Source organism: Lactuca virosa, chromosome 5 (assembly GCF_052849685.1).
Source record: "Lactuca virosa cultivar CGN04683 chromosome 5, Lactuca_virosa_CGN04683_v6, whole genome shotgun sequence".
NCBI lineage: Eukaryota > Viridiplantae > Streptophyta > Magnoliopsida > Asterales > Asteraceae > Lactuca > Lactuca virosa.
Genome location: NC_136430.1, coordinates 387,722,696 through 387,740,979, shown reverse-complemented (window position 1 = coordinate 387,740,979; position 18,284 = coordinate 387,722,696). Strand labels below are relative to the sequence as shown.

The window sequence follows — 18,284 nt, the reverse complement described above, 5'->3', positions numbered from 1 at the left end:
GCTCAAGGTTGCCACCTTTATTGAGCCAAGTTTCCATTCCGAGCTTAGATCTCTTCCTTTAGCTTATTTTGGGTATTTGAGCTTCATATTAGCGTGCATGCACGTAAAGTTAGAAACTTTACGTGAAAAACCAGCCCTAGGAGCCCAGATATATGAATGGAATGCACTGGATTCGAGCAGAATCGACTGTTTAGTAATGTCATGCATGGGACTCGGCGAGTCGTTCTTCAGACTCGACGAGTCGAGTCGCGAGTTCCCGATTTTCCCCATTTGAGAGTTTAAGGTGGGATCAGTGAGTAGGTAATGGACTCGGTGAGTTAAGGCTCAGATCTAGTAGTGGAGGGACTCGACGAGTTGTTCATACAACTCGGCGAGTCAAGGACTGATCTCATTCATAGGATGAAGGAGGACTCGACGAGTTGTTTATACAACTCGGCGAGTCAGATGAAGATGAACTAGATGTTAGTATCGAAGAAGAACTCGTCGAGCCTTTGCCAAACTCGACGAGTAGAAGTGGGTAGAGGATTAGAAAGGATGATAGCGACTCGGCGAGTTAGCGGCCCAACTCGGCGAGTCCGGTCAACTGAAAGTTGACTTTGACCAGGAAGTTGACTTTGACCAGGAAGTTGACTTTGACCAGGGGTAAAATAGTCATTTTACCCTGAGAGTAGTTATCATTATCTGATTTAGTGTTTATGGGATTTGTAGCCGGGGAGTTCCGGAGCAGCAGTCAGACAGTTTCAGATTTAGCATCTCATCAGCCAGCATTACGAGGTGAGTTTCCTTCCAGTAGGAACGGGTCTACGGCCACAATGCCGACCCGTTTAGTTAGCAGTAGTTTCGGACTTCGGTCCGATGCAGTAGTTCAGTGTGCTTGATGTCTTTGTGATTCAAGCATGTCTTTGTGTTATGTGTTCCGGGCTTCGGTCCGATGCAGTATGCAGTATCTGTGTTTATGCTAGTAGTTATGATTATGCTATGCTATGTTCAGTCAGTTCCGGACTTCGGTCCGATGCAGAGGGCAAGGCCCTGGTTAGTTCCGGACTTCGGTCCGATGCAGTTTCCGGACTTCGGTCCGATGCAGAGGGCAAGGCCCTGGTTAGTTCCGGACTTCGGTCCGATGCAGTTTCCGGACTTCGGTCCGATGCAGTGGGCAAGGCCTAGTAGTTGCTTTATATGTTATTATATGGTATGTGGTAGTTTGGGGGAGCTCACTAAGCTTTGTGCTTACAGTTTCAGTTTTTGGTTTCAGGTACTTCCGCTAGTAAGGGGAAGAGCTCGGGATGATGGCATGGCACACACCACAGCTTCAGTTAATCCTGGGAGTTTTATTCGGATATTTTGATATGTTTTGACATCAGTTGATTTGATAAATTTATTATGACATTTTGAGACGCATGATCCATGGATTTATCTTTTAATGTTTGATATTATGGTTTAGTAGAGTTTTCAAACAAAAATTTTTGGGTTGTATTTTTGGGATGTTACACCCATCAACCACCCAAACATGACTAAAAGCATCTAAACTAACCCTAAAAGAGATCTAATAAAATATTAAGCAAGGTTAGAACTTTATACTCGAAATGTGCTGGAAATGGTGCAAAGAACCAAGATTTGAAGGCTCCTACTTGAATCACCACCTTGCACCAAGCTTCTCTTCCTTCAATGAGCTTAAAAACACACCAAAACACACCCGCAATAAGCTCACAACACTCAAGGAGGCTCTAGGGTTTCGAGATTAGGGTTAGGGGCTATGGAGGCTGGAAATGAGGCCAACACTTGGGACTTAAGGTGTTTAAATAGGGTGCAAAACCTTAAAATTAGGGTTTCCTCCCCTGCTACCAACTCGTCGAGTTGAGGCACCTCAACTATCAAGTTGACTCATTAAACTTCGCGGCCAAAACAACTTCAACACGTCGAGTTGAGGCTTCCAACTCGACGAGTCCTCCAGGAAAAATGCAATAATTTGAAATAAAATTATACCATAAACCAGGCGTTACAAACTCCTTCATACGAAATCCATTCCCGACTGTTTCTATATCGACGGATTCGTATTCACGAGATCTTCAACTCTTGTTTAGATTGTTTTGGCTAACAATCAACCGAAACTTCAAAAAATCGTAACTTCCTCATACGAAGTCAGATTTTGACATTCTTTATATGCATGCTCTCGCGTTTACGACTACTACGACTTTTGTTTGATTTACTTAAGCTAATAAGCAACTTATTTACGATTCACTTTTTATGACACGCCTTGTAGTATAGGGCTGAACGCAAAACTTCAAACAATCATAACTTTACCATACGAAGTCAGATTTGAGCGTTCTATATATCTACAGAAATCGTATTGACGTCTACTATACGTTTATGATGATTACTTTGGTTAAAAAGTAATATATTTCTACTTTGAATTTTATAAACAAACAATTTATAGTAAGTCCTACTGAAGGGTGAAAATGAGGTATTACAACTCTCCCCCACTTATAAAGATTTCGTCCCCGAAATCCTACTCCTATTGCACCTTAGTCCTTAGGATAATGCCTACACACTGTCCTGTTGGAGTTTCTCGAGATCAACTTAGGATCTAGCTAATGTTGTCACATCGAATTTGCCCATCTGTACTTATTTAGCCGTAGAACCTCGTTTCTACCTTAGACGTACTCCTGAAGCCCACGCGAAGTCTTCCAAAAACTGGGAACTTGTCAATATGGACTTCCAGAATTTATGCTCTACGGCATACAATCGCCTTCAGACGTAAAATGTCAATTTGTTCCCTTGACTAGGAACACCATCGATTCGTTATAAAGTGATTAACTAGGGAAATGACATCCTAACTGAATCCATTTTCCAGAACATGCCTCTAAAAGGCTTGTGGTATCTCGTTCTTACTTTGTGTCCTACTACAACTTTCGACGTTATACCCTTAAAACACTCGCGGACCTAGATTGCAAGCGGTCTTCTCTACCTAGTTCAGGTGTTCTAACATCCTGAAACTTAACCAAAGTTACTGTATTGGGTTTACTAGTTCGAAAACTTTGAAACCAATACTCTAGTTCTGGAGACGAACTCATTATAAGGTTTGTTTATCTTCCAACCTACTAGATTATAGCGAACACTAGGTCACCAATAGCCTTTTCGCAAGGGTCTAACTACTTTATTTGTATCAAGGTATAACTATCGCTCGAGCAATTTGTTCCTATGTGTAACATCCCTAAAATACTGTGACATCCCCAGAATCATGGCCAGAAAAGACCGATTTTGTTTATGCTTTTAAATAAAATCAGAGTAATCCTTTGATTAAAAGAGTTGCGGAATTTGTTCCCAAAACAAAATATGATAAGAATTTATCAAAGCATTTCATAAAGAAATGTATTTTCATTATATAACAAAACCTCGGGATGTCATGTTCCGATACAGACCAAAAGCATAAACAATACAAAATAGACCTTACAACAGTTACATATAACTACTAGTCTATAATCCAAAAATATCTTGACAATGTCATCCAACTTATGCTCTCGTGGCACTGCCTGTAATACAAAGAAAACTGAGTGGTTCAGGCTTGGGAGCCTGGTGAGCATATAGGGTTTTCAACCCACAATAAATAATTATATTTAGTTCATCAACCAACAATAACCCGATTACCCGTTCCCGTTATCCTCACTTTACGTCCCTAAACACCTATCATAAGGGACCTAGCCTAAGGATCATCATCGGGATGGACACTACTGCTAAGGGGATTTCTCAGCAATAAATGTCCTTAAGGCAACCATGAGGGGGATGGAGTACACCGGTGAACACATCGTTCACAAACACCTACAGGTTGCGAGCCTGCTAGCGTTACACTGGACTGTCTAGAAGAGTCAGTGGTTGTCATCCATACTCTGCTAGATGATAGAATCAACAACAACAACATCGAGGCCTCTCATCATTTTATTTCATCACACACCAACTGTCTACCCATGTTCTACCCAACATATCAGTAGATAAAATATATACATTTATATACAACTTAAAACCTGTACAAAACATCCATTCAACAACTAGTTCAAATAAACAAATAATATATAAACACATAGCACGTATTTTATAAAGAATACTTCATATCTATGTGTTAGAAGAAAACGAATATACACTCACTTGATAAGACGATGATCGGACAACACCTCGTTTCTGAAAATAATCGTTTCCGATAAAACCGAGACGTTTTCTCCAAAACCGGGCTTTACGCGGGCAAAGTCTCGGCTCGAAAACTTTACTTCTTGGGATCCTCGGGGCTTCGGGACTTGCTTCGGGTGTCGGGAATGATACCGGGGCTTCGGGGGTAAAGCTTGCACGTAAAACGAGGTAAAACGAGTGAGAGAGAAAGAAATGAGCAACCAAATTCGGCAGCCCACGACTTCTATTTATAGGGGCTGAAACCCCGATTTACGCTGGGCGTAAATCCTAATTACGCTGGGTGTAATTCTTCTACAAGCAGTACGCCGGGCGTACCTCGGTTACGCTGGGCGTACTCTTCGGATAAGCTTTGGTATGCGTGCCTCGAACTTCAAAAATTCATAACTTTCGCATACGAGCTCCGTTTTCGACATTATTTATATCCATGTGTAGGTGAGACTATGCTCTACAACTTTCATTTTGACTCCGTCGGCTAATTTTTATTTTATTTTTATTATATTATTTTTAGTAGGCCGGGACAGGAAAACTCCGTTATAAAATCATAACTTCTTCATCTGACGTCCGTTTTTGTCTGTCTTTTCACCGTTGGACTACTATCGACGAGATCTTCGATTCTCGTTTAGATTTTTTCGGCTAAAAATCACTCGATCTCATATTCGAGTTTCGGGCTGCATACCGCTAAGTCGAAACTTAGAAAAATCATAACTTCCTCATATGAAGTCAGATTTAGACGTTCTTTTTATGCACGCTCTCGGTTTAATGAACTCTACGACTTCCGTTTGGATCACTAAGGCTAGATATCTCTCTATCTTAAATTCATATTTTACGTCATACAGTGTCGTGTCGGTTCTGTCGCGAAACTTCGACAGGTCATAACTTCTTCGTTATAACTCGGATTTCGGCGTTCTTTATATGTACGGAATCCTTGTAACATATACTACAAATTAGTTAAGATTACTCCTTCTAAATAATCTTCCATAAAAAAAGTCATTTTTGATGCTTATCGTCTCTAAATTGACTAGCCCGGATCTACGGGCGTTACAAATACCAAGTAAAAATTTTGTTTAAAATCAACCATGTATTTCAAAAACCATTAAGTATGTCATATAAGAAAATAGTTATCAGAGTACAATCCCAAAATCATAAAATATCAGACATTGGTGGATGTGATGCAATCATGCCAGGCCCTTTCCTTTTGAACTGGAAGTGCCTGAAAAACATTTAAACATAAATCGTAAGCACAAAGCTTAGTGAGTTCCCCAAAATACTGCATTCCATACATCATACATGCATATCATACTAAAGCATATAACGAGTCTATTTCACCTCTGCGTCCCTTCCGACTCTCCGAGTCCCTTCCGACTCCTTGAGTCCCTTTCGACTCGTTGAGCCCCTTCCGACTCCTTCAGTATCTATCAACCAATACAGGTATATTTCAACCCATACAACTAAGCATACAATCATACTAGCAAAAGTCACAAAGACAGCAAACACATACAAGCATATCAATAGGAGGTTGTTTGTTTTTTGGCTGCAGATCTGCGAAATTACTTTTGTCTGCACCGTGTAGACTACGCACAAACATATATCACCGCGGTGTGTTTGTTTTTTTGAAGTGGGAAAATCTAAAAACGTCTGTGTGAGGTCTTCACCACACAGACATGGACTAGCATCTTCTAATCTCTACGAATTGCTTTTAACCTAAAAAAACATACCTTTTTCTTTTCTTTCTCTATTCAGCGCCTCCATTCTTCCTCACGTTCCACCCACCATCGCCCCTCATGCCTCGCTCCAGCATCGTCTTCATCGTTCATCTTCTCCGATCAGCACAACCGCCTACCGCCATCTCCTCTTCGATCGCAGGCGACATGAAACGCCTCCTCTCACATCACAGACAAACAGTTACACAACGAACAAGTTTGTTTTCTTTTTTCTTCGTTATTTCAGTTCTAACATCAAATTGATGATTAATCTTGCTTGAAAACTCTCTAATGTACTGAAATATGTGGTTTAATTTTGCTGAAATTGCTTCTTGTTGCTTGAATTTGTTGTTGGATGTTGGAAATCCGAAAATATGGTTGAAAATAGCTTTTCTTGTTTAAAATTCTTGTTAAATGTTGCTGAAAATCAATATTCCTTGTATATTTTGCTGGAAATTTCATAATATTGCTGAAAATCAAGTTTTTTGTTGCTGAAAATATGAAAATAATGCTGGAAATTCCACAACGTTGCAGAAAATCAAGCTTTATCTTGATTAAAATATGAAAATAGTGTTGAAAATATGAAAATAATGCTGAAAATTCCATAATGTTGCTGAAAATGTTGAAAATAGTCATTATATATATGCTGATTTTTTTTGCTGAAATGGGTATGATACACATGTTGTTAAATTAATTTTTGTTGCAATACATTATGAAATCAGATTTGCGAATGATGCAATACCTTATGAAATCTGATTTGTCTATGATATATTGGTTATTAGAAATGGAAGAGAAACAACAATGGACCAATGAGCATTTAAAATTCTTATTGGATACTTGTATTGAAGAAGTAGAGAATGTGGGTAGAAAAGGATTGAGTATGCACAAAGATTCATGGATTAGGCTTGGAAGAGTTCTTAAGGAAAAATTTGGCATGGATTTGTCTCAAAAACAAATGAAAAATGCATATGATAACCTGGAAGCCATATATATATATATATATATATATATATATATATATATAATCTCACTCCTCCGCTGTTAAGTTAAAAGTGTTTGTTTGAGAATTGTATATATATATATATATATATATATATATATATATATATATATATATATATATATAGAGTCAAGATCAAATAAGAAGGAAATTTTTGGTAGGAAGGTAAGAAGTTTTTTTTCTACATATTTTTTTCGCGAACAAACAAAATGAATCATTAGATGATTCATTTGTAAGATGATTCACAAGAAAAAATTCTCAAAAAACCACCTCGATGATTCATTTATACAATGATTTTGTTGTTATTCACTAAAATTATCATAAAAGTGAATTTTTTCTTAATTTACTTAAAAATGAATCATAAAGATGTTTTTTTGGGAATTTTTTCTTGTGAATCATCTTACAAATGAATCATCTAGTGATTCATTTATTTTGTTCGTCAAAAATATATGTAGAAAAAAACTTCTTAGCTTTCTACCAAAAAAAATTTCTTACCGGATCTGTATCCTATATATATATATATATATATATATATATATATATATATATATATATATATATATGAGAAAAGTGAATATGTGGCTGTCATGTATGTAATATTAGGTATAGAACCATCTAAATTGACTTCATTTTGATTAAAAAAACACATTTTTTTTTCACTATTAGCTTCTTACTGTTGCTTTTGAACTCATATTATTTTTTGTTTTGTAATTCATCCCCAACATCTATGTATTTCGAATGTGTTTTTTATTAGACCTTTAATAGAAGCCTCATAATCTGACACCTACCTTATGTACACTTGCATTGTTTTTTTCATGGATTATGGGAAGAGGTTTATCGAGTTTTTAATGAACAATTTCAATCTCTTACTATAGTTTTCTGTAATAAATTTCAATATACCGAACTACATGTAGTTTGTAAAATATTCTTATACACGGTTTGTGGTACAAACTTAAACTTATAAAACTCCATAAAAATATATACAAAGCCTAACATAAGCTCTAATAGAGGATACAATATATATGGTAGGGATATTTGATTGAATTTTGTTAAAATTATGTAGTTTTTGATGGTTCTATACCTAATATTATGTACATAACAACCACATATTCCCCGAGCCCTATATATATATATATATATATATATATATATATATATATATATATATATATATATATATATATATATATATATATATATATATATAAGTCTAATAGAGGATACAAGAAATATATACAATTCTCAAACAAACACTTTTAACTCAACAGTCGAGGAGTGAGATGATTTTAAGAAGGTATATATATATATATATATATATATATATATATATATATATATATACCTTCTTAAAATCATCTCACTCCTCGACTGTTGAGTTAAAAGTGTTTGTTTGAGAATTGTATATATTTCTTGTATCCTCTATTAGACTTATATATATATATATATATATATATATATATATATATATATATATATATACCTTCTTAAAATCATCTCACTCCTCAACTGTTGAGTTAAAAGTGTTTGTTTGAGAATTGTATATATTGCCGATTGGGTTTGATTTTTTGAAGGAACTAACTCTCCTTTTAGAAGATATGTGTGCCTTCATCTATTGTCCCACCAACGATGTGGGATGCAAACACGAAACTTCATCCTTCACTGGAAACACGAGCGATGTGGGATGCAAACACGAAACTTCCTTCTTCACAACTCCATCGAACACCCTCTACACCACCCTCCTTCTTCACTAGAAACACGAAACTTTCCCATGATTAAGTCGAGATGAAATCCGTCAGTTCAGAATCCAGGATTAGGTCGAGATGAAACTTCCCCATGATCAGTTGAACAATCACCTTGAAGACGATGATCGTCAGCCATGGAAGCGTGGTGGTTTTTGGGATTTTGTTTAATCGTTTATAGTCTAAATTCGATTTCGTTTACATGATTACATGTTTATTTTTACCTATAATTTTAGGCTTTGTGGATGCGTCGACGACTTGATTCCAGATATCATCGACGACCTGATTCAGACTTCATTGTCGCCATTCGACGACCCTCTGCCCCTTCCTCCCTATTTGAAGATGTATTGCCTCATAAGCAAATCTACACAGAGCCCTGTTAGCAAATCTGCTATGAGGGTAAGCCATCTCTTACATATTGGTTTTTAATCTTATTTTCATGTTTCTTAGTTCTTTAATCTCGACACAGATTGGTTTTATGCGTGTATGGTGGTATAGATGATTAGGAAATCACTCGATTGGTGTATGAAACCATCTGCCCACCAAGTGTTCGATCAATTTCCTGAGTGAATCTTGTAGTCTTGATTATCAACTAGTCTTGATTATCAAAGCAAGGTATTGGTATTCATGGGTTCTTGATTAAAACTTTAGCAATAAATATGTATTGGGTTTAACTATTGTTGGTGGAATATATGCTACACATAAGAAGGGATTGGTTATGTATATAAACACTGATAGACAAGCATGTAATATGAATTGATTAGTGAAATCATGCCTCACAAGAATGGATTGTGCATTGCATGACATAAGAATGGATCGGTTATGAACTCAGAATGAAAGTGTTAATGCTGATAAGGTGCAAAAACATGCTGATAATGTGAAATCATGCCTCACAATAATGGATTATTCATGTTTTCATTTTATAAATTAGATCCAAGTGCAATAGTTAGTTATTTAGATGTGATGTATTAAAGATCAAAAGGGTTTTTTGTAATCATAGTTTGATGTTATAATGTTATCTTTAATAATTTTTTTAATTGATATAATGTTATATTTATTAATGTTATATTTGATGTTATATTCTTTGGATTAATGTTATATTTATTAATTTTTTAATAGTTAATGGTCCCCGATTAATCCTCGCCTAGCCGATTAATCGCTTGACCCCAGTCCACCGCCGAACGATTTTTGCAACCTTTATATATATATATATATATATATATATATATATATATATATATATATATATATATATATATATATTAAACATTTATTTTTGAAGTGGCCAAATATCCTTATACTTGTTTTTGTTACATTTGGGTTTAGGGGCATCCGAAGGCAACTTCATTGAAAACAATTGCACTGCCTTTTCCAGATCTTTGTGCAAGTCTTTTTGATGGAAATAGTATCATTGGTAATTTCAAGTGTTACTTAACCCAAACATCATCAAGAGCTGGACCATCTTCGTGCCATGTTCCACCACTTCAGATTACATGCACCCCTTTTGTTGCAATAAATGATGATGATGACACATCCCATCATGCTAGTGAGCCTTTTTGTAAGTCGTGACCTTCTGCTGCTTCACCTTCTACCCCTTCACCGTCTACTGCTTCACCCTCTGGTAACCCCAACAAAATGGCTAAACCCTCAACTCATAAAGCTCTTAGTGCCTCACCTGATGAACCTTCTATTATTGTTGACGATTTAGCATTTGAAATGAAAAAAAGTTCTACAACATTTGACTAAAGGGTATACAATTCCTCAATGTTTAGAGTAGTTAGAGGTTCTTGAGTTAGGCCCCATAGATCCTCTATGCTTTACTGCATATCATATTTTTGGAGGGGCCATGAATATGAGAGAGATGTGGATGAATTTGCCCTATGTTCCCGAGATATTATGACGATGGATCGAGATGACAGGTACAAGTTTAGGAGTTTTAAAGGATAGAAAAATTGTCCAATGATTTTTCTTGTGTTGAAACCATTGTTGAAGGTTTTTTTTTGCTTGTGTTTGGAACTATTTGTTAGGGTTTTTTTTGCTTTTGCCAATAACTATTTGGTTAATATAATGTTTTTTTGCTACTTGAAATTTGAAATATGGTTAATGTAATGTTTTTTTGCTACTTGAAATATGGTTAAGTGTTGTTTTTTTTTTTTGCTACTTGAAATTTGAAATATGGTTGATATAATATTTCTTTGCTATGTGAATTTGGTTATTGTTATGTTTTAAATTTCTACTTTTGTTGATTAATAGGTGCATAATGGATCACGATCAAAAGATACTTTTCGTAGTTCTTATGTACTTGTATGTCTATTATTTTTGGAAGAGAGGTGTGAAACGAGTGCGGGACAATGATTCAAAAATGATGGGACATGAATACATGTTAGAGTTATTGCAACATAATCCTTTAAAATGTGTCGAAGTACTATGCATATCTCGTGAATCTTTTGTCCGACTATGTGCTCATTTTAGAGTAAATTACTCGCTAAATGATAGTAAACATGTATCGGTCGAGGAAAAGATGACTATGTTTTTTATGATGATCGTTCATAATCAACATTACGTGATTATCAAGCGGAGATTTCAACACCCAAAGCAAACAATTCATAATTTTTTTTATGAAGTGTTGGACAAAATGATGCTTTTCCCAAAAGACATTATAGTACCAATTTCTTTTAATCTGAATCCAAACATTCCGGGACATAATAGGAGGCTACAACGAGTTTTCAAATGAGCGGTTGGTGCACTTAATGACTCTTTGATACATGTTGTTGTCCCTGCTAAGAAACAAAATTTATATAGAAGTAAGGAAAATAGCGATTGTTACTAAAATGTACTGGCAATCTGTGACTTCAATATGATTTGTACGTTTGTTGTGGCCGGTTGGGAAGGGGTAGCGCACGATTCTAGAATATTATTAGAAGCATTAGCCGATCCACATGCATCATTCCCGTTTCCACCACCAGGTAAGTTTATGATTTTTTTTAAATCATAGTTTGTAAATGGATTAGTGTTTTGCATTTTTACAGAGAAATATTATCTTTGTGATGTCGCGTATGCACACACTCGAAGATTTATGGCCCCATATCATAATATGAGGTATTGGCTTGAAGATTTTCGTCAAAGACGTGCATTTACCAATAAAGAAATTTTTAACCATGGACATGTAAAACTTCGGAACGTCATTGAGCGTGCTTTTGGTGTTTTGAAAGCATGATTCCCCATATTGAAGAGGATGTCACCATTCCCGTTTGTTACACAAAGAAACATTGCATTGACATGTTTCACACTTCATAATTTTATAAAAAAAGAAGGATTGAGTAATGAGTATTTCTCACGATATGATGAACTCAATGTCTCGTTTTGAAATAACAATGTGTCCGTTGATGATGATGAAGACGAGGTTCCAACACATTGTACTACAACAGATCGTGAATATATGACTCAGTTACAGGATGAATTGTTGAGCAGTTGATGCAAACTTTTGAATGAAATATTTTAAAAGAAATTGTTATTATAAAACTAAATTTTTTATTGTAAGTCTAATTTGGTTGCATGAATTTTATTTTAATGTTGTACGATTATTATTATTAGAATTTTGGTGTTGAAAAACCATTTTAAGTATGTAAACTCAATTTATTTAAAATTCAATTTATGTGAGCAACCTGCAAACGTTAAAAAACAAACTTCTTATTGCAGATTGCAAACAGTTTGTCCACCTCTTCTGCTACATAGGCTTGCAAATGTGGTCCGTAAACTGCAGACATTTTAGCTTAATAAACAAACAACGCCTTACTTTTCGCAAAGACTTTTGTTTTAATATATGTAATAATATATTGTTATTTTATATAATCAATTTATTTATTAAGTTAATTGCTTTTATACTTTTATTTAGAAAACAAAATTTCTCCATCGTCTTCCTATATGCATAAACCAGCAGAATGATTAGACATAAACATTTGTTTGTTTAACTTGAACATGTTCTGTGTTTATGTTCATTAAAATTCGAAACAAACATAAACATACATATATAGATATGATAAGCGAATATATATTCGTATGTTGCATACACATAAATAAACGTAATTAGATCATAACGAACATAAATAAACATATTTATAAACATAAATGAACAAATGTAATCATATTTCAATAAACAAAAATAGTCTTTATTTTCTTTTATTTAACAAAATAAACGAATTTTTTTTTGTCTAAAGTTCAAAAGAATGGTTGAATACTTGAATGTTCGGTCTTTTGTAGAGCGTCCGTACAATTATGCATATCTATGTATATTTATTGATTAGAAATAAAGAATAATAAAGCTACGCAGAAAAATATTATTTTTTATATAACCAAAGAACAAAGTGGAGGAAACTTTTGCAGTAAAAACAAAATTAAAACGTGTAAACGATTATAATACAAAAACTTAAGTGTCCAGGTTCATCCTCCCAACTCCGCTTTATATTCCTACTATTATGATTCCATTGACACAGCCTGGACTGGAACTGAATCAAAAATCAACCTTTGTCTCCCCTTGCAATCGGCAATAAAGGAGGGACAACAGGAAAACAATGGCTGCCATGGCTTCCTTTATCATCAAGACACCAATCCAGTCTAACAACCCTTTCCCCAAAACCCACCGAATCAATTTCCCTATTGTCTCCCCTGTCTCCTACTCCTCCTACAAAAAGAAACCGATTCCAAAATCGATTCGTATCTCTTGCGGGTTGATTCAACCAGATGGAGGCAAGCTCGTTGAGCTTGTCGTTCCGGAATCCCAGAGAGATGTTAAGAAGCGGGAAGCCATGTCTTTGCCCAAAATCAAGCTCTCCAGGATCGATCTGGAATGGGTCCATGTGCTCAGCGAAGGCTGGGCTAGTCCGTTAACCGGGTTCATGAGAGAATCCGAGTTCCTCCAAACTCTTCATTTTAACTCGCTCCGATTAGGAGACGGGTCAATCGTCAATATGTCCTTGCCAATCGTCCTGGACATTGACGATTCTCAAAAGAATCGGATTTCCGGTTCCACATCTGTTGCCCTCATTGACTCTTCTGATAACCCGATTGCTATTTTGAACAAGTAAGATGCTTTTCTACATTCATTATTGATTTATTTCATTTTGTTATTAATCCAGGGACCTTTCCAACTTTATAACTACCACTGAACATCTTTATGATGATAATCTGCTTAAAAGTAGACGAAAAAAGTTAGTACTTTATCTCCTTCAAACTTGTAAACACTAATTTTATAGTTATCAGCTACAAAATGGTTTAGTCTTTATCTGTTGGGCATTATTCCAGAATCATTAATCATGAATCCGAGGTATATTGATGATTCACAAGGCGCCTTCTGGTATCTTCTTTACCAGAAAAGGAGATAAATATCAAAAAGTGATATATCTCTCACCTTGAAAAGACTGAAAACCTACAAGTATTGAATTTCTGATGATTTATGTATTAATCATGTAGTATTGAGATCTACAAGCACAACAAAGAAGAAAGAATAGCAAGAACATGGGGCACCACTGCCCCTGGTCTTCCATATGTTGAAGAAGCCATAACAGGTGCAGGGGATTGGCTGATTGGTGGTGATCTTGAAGTCATACAACCAATCAAATACAATGATGGTCTTGACAAATACAGACTTTCCCCTTCAGAACTTCGGGCGGAATTCACCAAACGGAATGCTGATGCCGTCTTTGCTTTCCAGCTCAGGAATCCAGTTCACAATGGTCATGCTCTTTTGATGACTGACACAAGGCGAAGGCTTCTTGAAATGGGGTATAAGAATCCTGTTCTTTTGCTTCATCCACTTGGGGGATTCACTAAGGCAGATGATGTTCCCCTTAGCTGGCGTATGAAGCAACATGAGAAGGTTAGCAAAATTTTATTATAGTTTTTGGTTACTACAATTATGATTGTGTAACTTTTTTTTTTTTTTTTTTTTTTTAAATGATATGAATATGATTAGGTGCTTGAAGATGGTGTTCTTGATCCAGAAAACACAGTTGTGTCGATATTTCCATCTCCAATGCACTATGCGGGGCCCACTGAGGTGCAGTGGCATGCCAAGGCTCGGATCAATGCAGGTGCTGACTTTTACATAGTGGGCCGTGATCCAGCTGGCATGAGTCATCCAGTTGAGAAAAGGGATTTATATGATGCTGATCATGGAAAGAAAGTACTCAGCATGGCACCTGGACTTGAACGCCTAAACATTCTTCCTTTCAAGGTACTTACTTGCATTGCATTCCATAACATAATCAATTCCTTGTGTTCCCAGGAAGGAATGGAATGGAATGGTTCATTCCATTCCATCCAACCAAAGAAACCCTTTTGGTTTGATTATGATTCTCTTACTAAATCATGGAAATATATATTACTTACAGGTGGCAGCTTATGACAAGACAAAGCAGAAAATGGAATTCTTTGATCCCTCCAGACCTCAAGATTTCCTCTTCATCTCGGGTACCAAGGTATGTATAAGTATAATGTTTCTGTGAGAAGGGCATTCATGTCTTTTGCAGAAATGAGAGTTAATGGACATTTTTGCCCTTTACAGATGAGAGCACTTGCAAAGAACAAAGAAAACCCTCCAGATGGATTTATGTGCCCTGGTGGTTGGGAAGTGTTGGTTGAATACTATGATAGTTTGGCTGCAAATGACTCTGGTAGGGTCCCTGAACCCATTCCAGCTTGAGCCATTGAGCCATTGACCATGTGATACACACACACAGAAGGGTGAAAAGTCCATGAACCAGATTAGAATGCATGTGTTTGTTTCTGTTTGTTCATAATTGTGTGGATTGTTTTGTTTTAGAAATAAGTTGAGGCACAGGCACTGCTGTAGTGATATAACTTTGCCTCCATGTAAAAATTCATGTGCTGTTCTGGTGCACATTGTAACATATTTATTTATGCTTTTCACACATGAAATATACTGGTTGCTTTTGGGATTCATTTTCTTATTCCATTAAAACCTTTTCCATCTTGGTTCATCTTTAAAAAAGTTTTAATCCATATTCATATTCTAATTTGGACATAATGGTTGAAACACTTTACCTTTGCTTCTTTCCATTGGTAAAAGTGATTTCTCCTAATTAACAAATGTTCTGAGATAGATGTTTTGGCTAATCCTTTGTTCTTGTCATGTGCTTTGAATATCCATTATTGAATGAATGCGTTTCTGCTTTTTAGCTTTGTTGATAGGGGTATTGATTCATCTCCTTTACAGGCAATGACTTTATATTTCTTTCTAGTGCTCAACTTTACCTTCGCGATTCCTCCACTTCAGATTGTGATATTTTTGTTTTTTGATATTTAGTTTGAACTCGTTAGATTTACTTTGCGATTCCTCCACTTCAGATACATGGGGTGATGGGTAACATTCTTAAATTTTTGTTACTATACAAGTGTCATCTTTGTGAATAGTTATTGAAGCTTATGAACTGATAAAGAAGTCATGACAATGGAAAGTGTCAAAATGATGATAATTACGAGAAATCTACAACTATTGCTAAAATATGCTCCAAATGTAAAATTTAATGAGAATAGTGTTTCAACATATTATAATATGCCTTATAATGGAAATGGTATAAAGAAATGAGCGTTCGTGTGAGGAATGAGACAAAATTAAAGTATGTTACTATTTTCTAAAATATGGAGACAACAAGGAAAAAAAAAAGATGAAAAAACAAATTATATAAACATTGTTTCTTGTAATATTAACTTGAATTAAACATCGTTTATGGATTATCATGTCGTGTTAGGTCGATAACCACCAAAATAGATTTGAATGAATTAAGTGTTTGTAAATTGATGCAAGAACAACTACGTTAATAATATTTTGTTGTTTCTTTCATTAGAAATACAAGATAAATATGATTATGGTATGAGTAACCATTGAAAGATTAAATATTCGTCTTCAATAAGTTAAAATTGAACAATTATCCTAGATTGTTGAAATTACATCTTGAAAGGTTAGAAATCATATTATTTAACATGTGGAGTTTTGTGATATGAATAAAATGAGAAGTTAGATATCACATAATGTGTCTTTAAAATGGAATGATGATATTGATTGGTAACTGAAGAGTAGAATGTTATTATTAGAACTATGTAGCGATTTCTGAGCATCTAACATATGAAATTAGATAATGGTGTATGGAAATTAGGACAATATAATTGGTTAAATATACAATTTATATGATTAAATTTATGATAATGATTAGACCTTAATGAAATGAAATATTGGTATAATCTTTAGTGTCATGGGGGAGTTAGGAATGGTTGGTAATGAATCCAGGGTGCTAGTTTTAACATTCTTGGATTATGATGGTATTAAATGAATTTAGACATATAAACATGAAGGTTTTTGTTAAGGTTAACTTAGGTTTAACTAGTATATATGGATTTTTCCCTCTTTGGGGTACATGTCACTTAAAAATTAAAATTATGCTTTTATACTTATGTATTTTGAAATGAAGTATGTATGCTCCACAAAGAGAAAATGTTTATGAATCCTACAAATTTTATTTCTATCTTTTGTTACATGTTGCATCATGACACTTTGTGTGTGAACATGTGATATTATAAAAAGATAGATGCAAGACTAGTTCAGCCAAATAGCAAACTTTAACGACTAACTGTTAACCTAGTCAACGACCAAATAAACAGAAAGAAGTATATGTTGGTGTCACACCTCCGGCCTGGCGGCAGAAACATCGGGCGGCGCGACGTTAGGATGTTGGCTCATAGATAAGTTACCTGTCATTCATGTCATAAATATCACTTTCATTCAACAACTGATAACTTACAAAAGAACTTTAATTTTATTACATTGAGTTTTTTCTTGGCAATCATACACTTCGGTAGACTGTAATTCGTCCATAACCTTTTGTTGAATGATCTTCTATCTCCATTGGTGACCTAAGAATACATGTAAGTTTTAAAAGGGTCAACATAATGTTGGTGAATCCACATGTTTTGTATACTTGGAAATACTCTGTCGAGTTCCGTTAAGTCAACTCTTGTTGTATTCTTAACTTATGTTGCATATTAACCGTTCCTTTAATGTTTTTGATAGTGGGTTCAGATAGTTTAGTGACTAAATCTGAACCTATATGGATAAATGGGCGTATTGTATTACTTTCGTTGATTTCAAAACCCTTTGTTGGTACCTAGGTAATATTCCCCTAATATTCTTTTATCGGGTTGCATGTACTACTTCCTTATTCAAGGCATTTTAAGTTTGATAAGGGTAATATAAACTCGTTTCCTCGAGTTTGAATGTACTATCACTACTTATTTAATTCGTAGTTTTTGATAGCTAGTTTTAGATTAACAAAGTTACGATTAGTTCCTATAATCGAGCTATGACTTTTGATTCCCGAAACCATGATGTTTCATCAGACATCGCAAATGTGTTTAGAAAGTTATGCCTGCTTCGACTTGCAATCGGGTTGTAGCTAGCAACCACAGGTGGGAGTGTCAATCTCATATAGATCTATACATATCTCTCCCGCTCACTTAAGATTTAACAATTATAGGACGGGAGCTAGCTGAAATTCTTTGAGTGTGTTGATGAATCGTGTCTCATCTAACTCTTGTTGTGGGGGCCTCCCGTCGTGTTGTTACTCTTACTGTTTTACTTATTTTATATATATA

The 18,284-nt window shown here is 35.2% G+C and overlaps 1 protein-coding gene across 1 annotated transcript; it reads left to right on the top strand.

Annotated features, from left to right (window-relative positions):
- The first annotated feature begins 13,083 nt into the window (after nucleotides 1-13,083).
- On the top strand, nucleotides 13,084-15,578 carry LOC145117696 (ATP sulfurylase 1, chloroplastic-like). The gene is made up of 5 exons (XM_079054002.1): nucleotides 13,084-13,698; nucleotides 14,088-14,493; nucleotides 14,590-14,850; nucleotides 15,008-15,094; nucleotides 15,181-15,578. Exons 1-5 carry the CDS (start codon nucleotides 13,190-13,192, stop codon nucleotides 15,316-15,318), a joined length of 1,401 nt encoding a protein of 466 aa, XP_078910128.1. The 5' UTR covers nucleotides 13,084-13,189; the 3' UTR covers nucleotides 15,319-15,578.
- Nucleotides 15,579-18,284: the final 2,706 nt, after the last annotated feature.

Excerpts from the sequence above, each read along its gene's own strand:
- LOC145117696 (XM_079054002.1), top strand. The coding sequence starts at position 13,190 with ATGGCTGCCATGGCTTCCTTTATCATCAAGACACCAATCCAGTCTAAC. Across the intron at positions 13,699-14,087 it reads CCGATTGCTATTTTGAACAA|TATTGAGATCTACAAGCACA; the intron begins GTAAGATGCTTT and ends TTAATCATGTAG. Across the intron at positions 14,851-15,007 it reads TAAACATTCTTCCTTTCAAG|GTGGCAGCTTATGACAAGAC; the intron begins GTACTTACTTGC and ends TATTACTTACAG.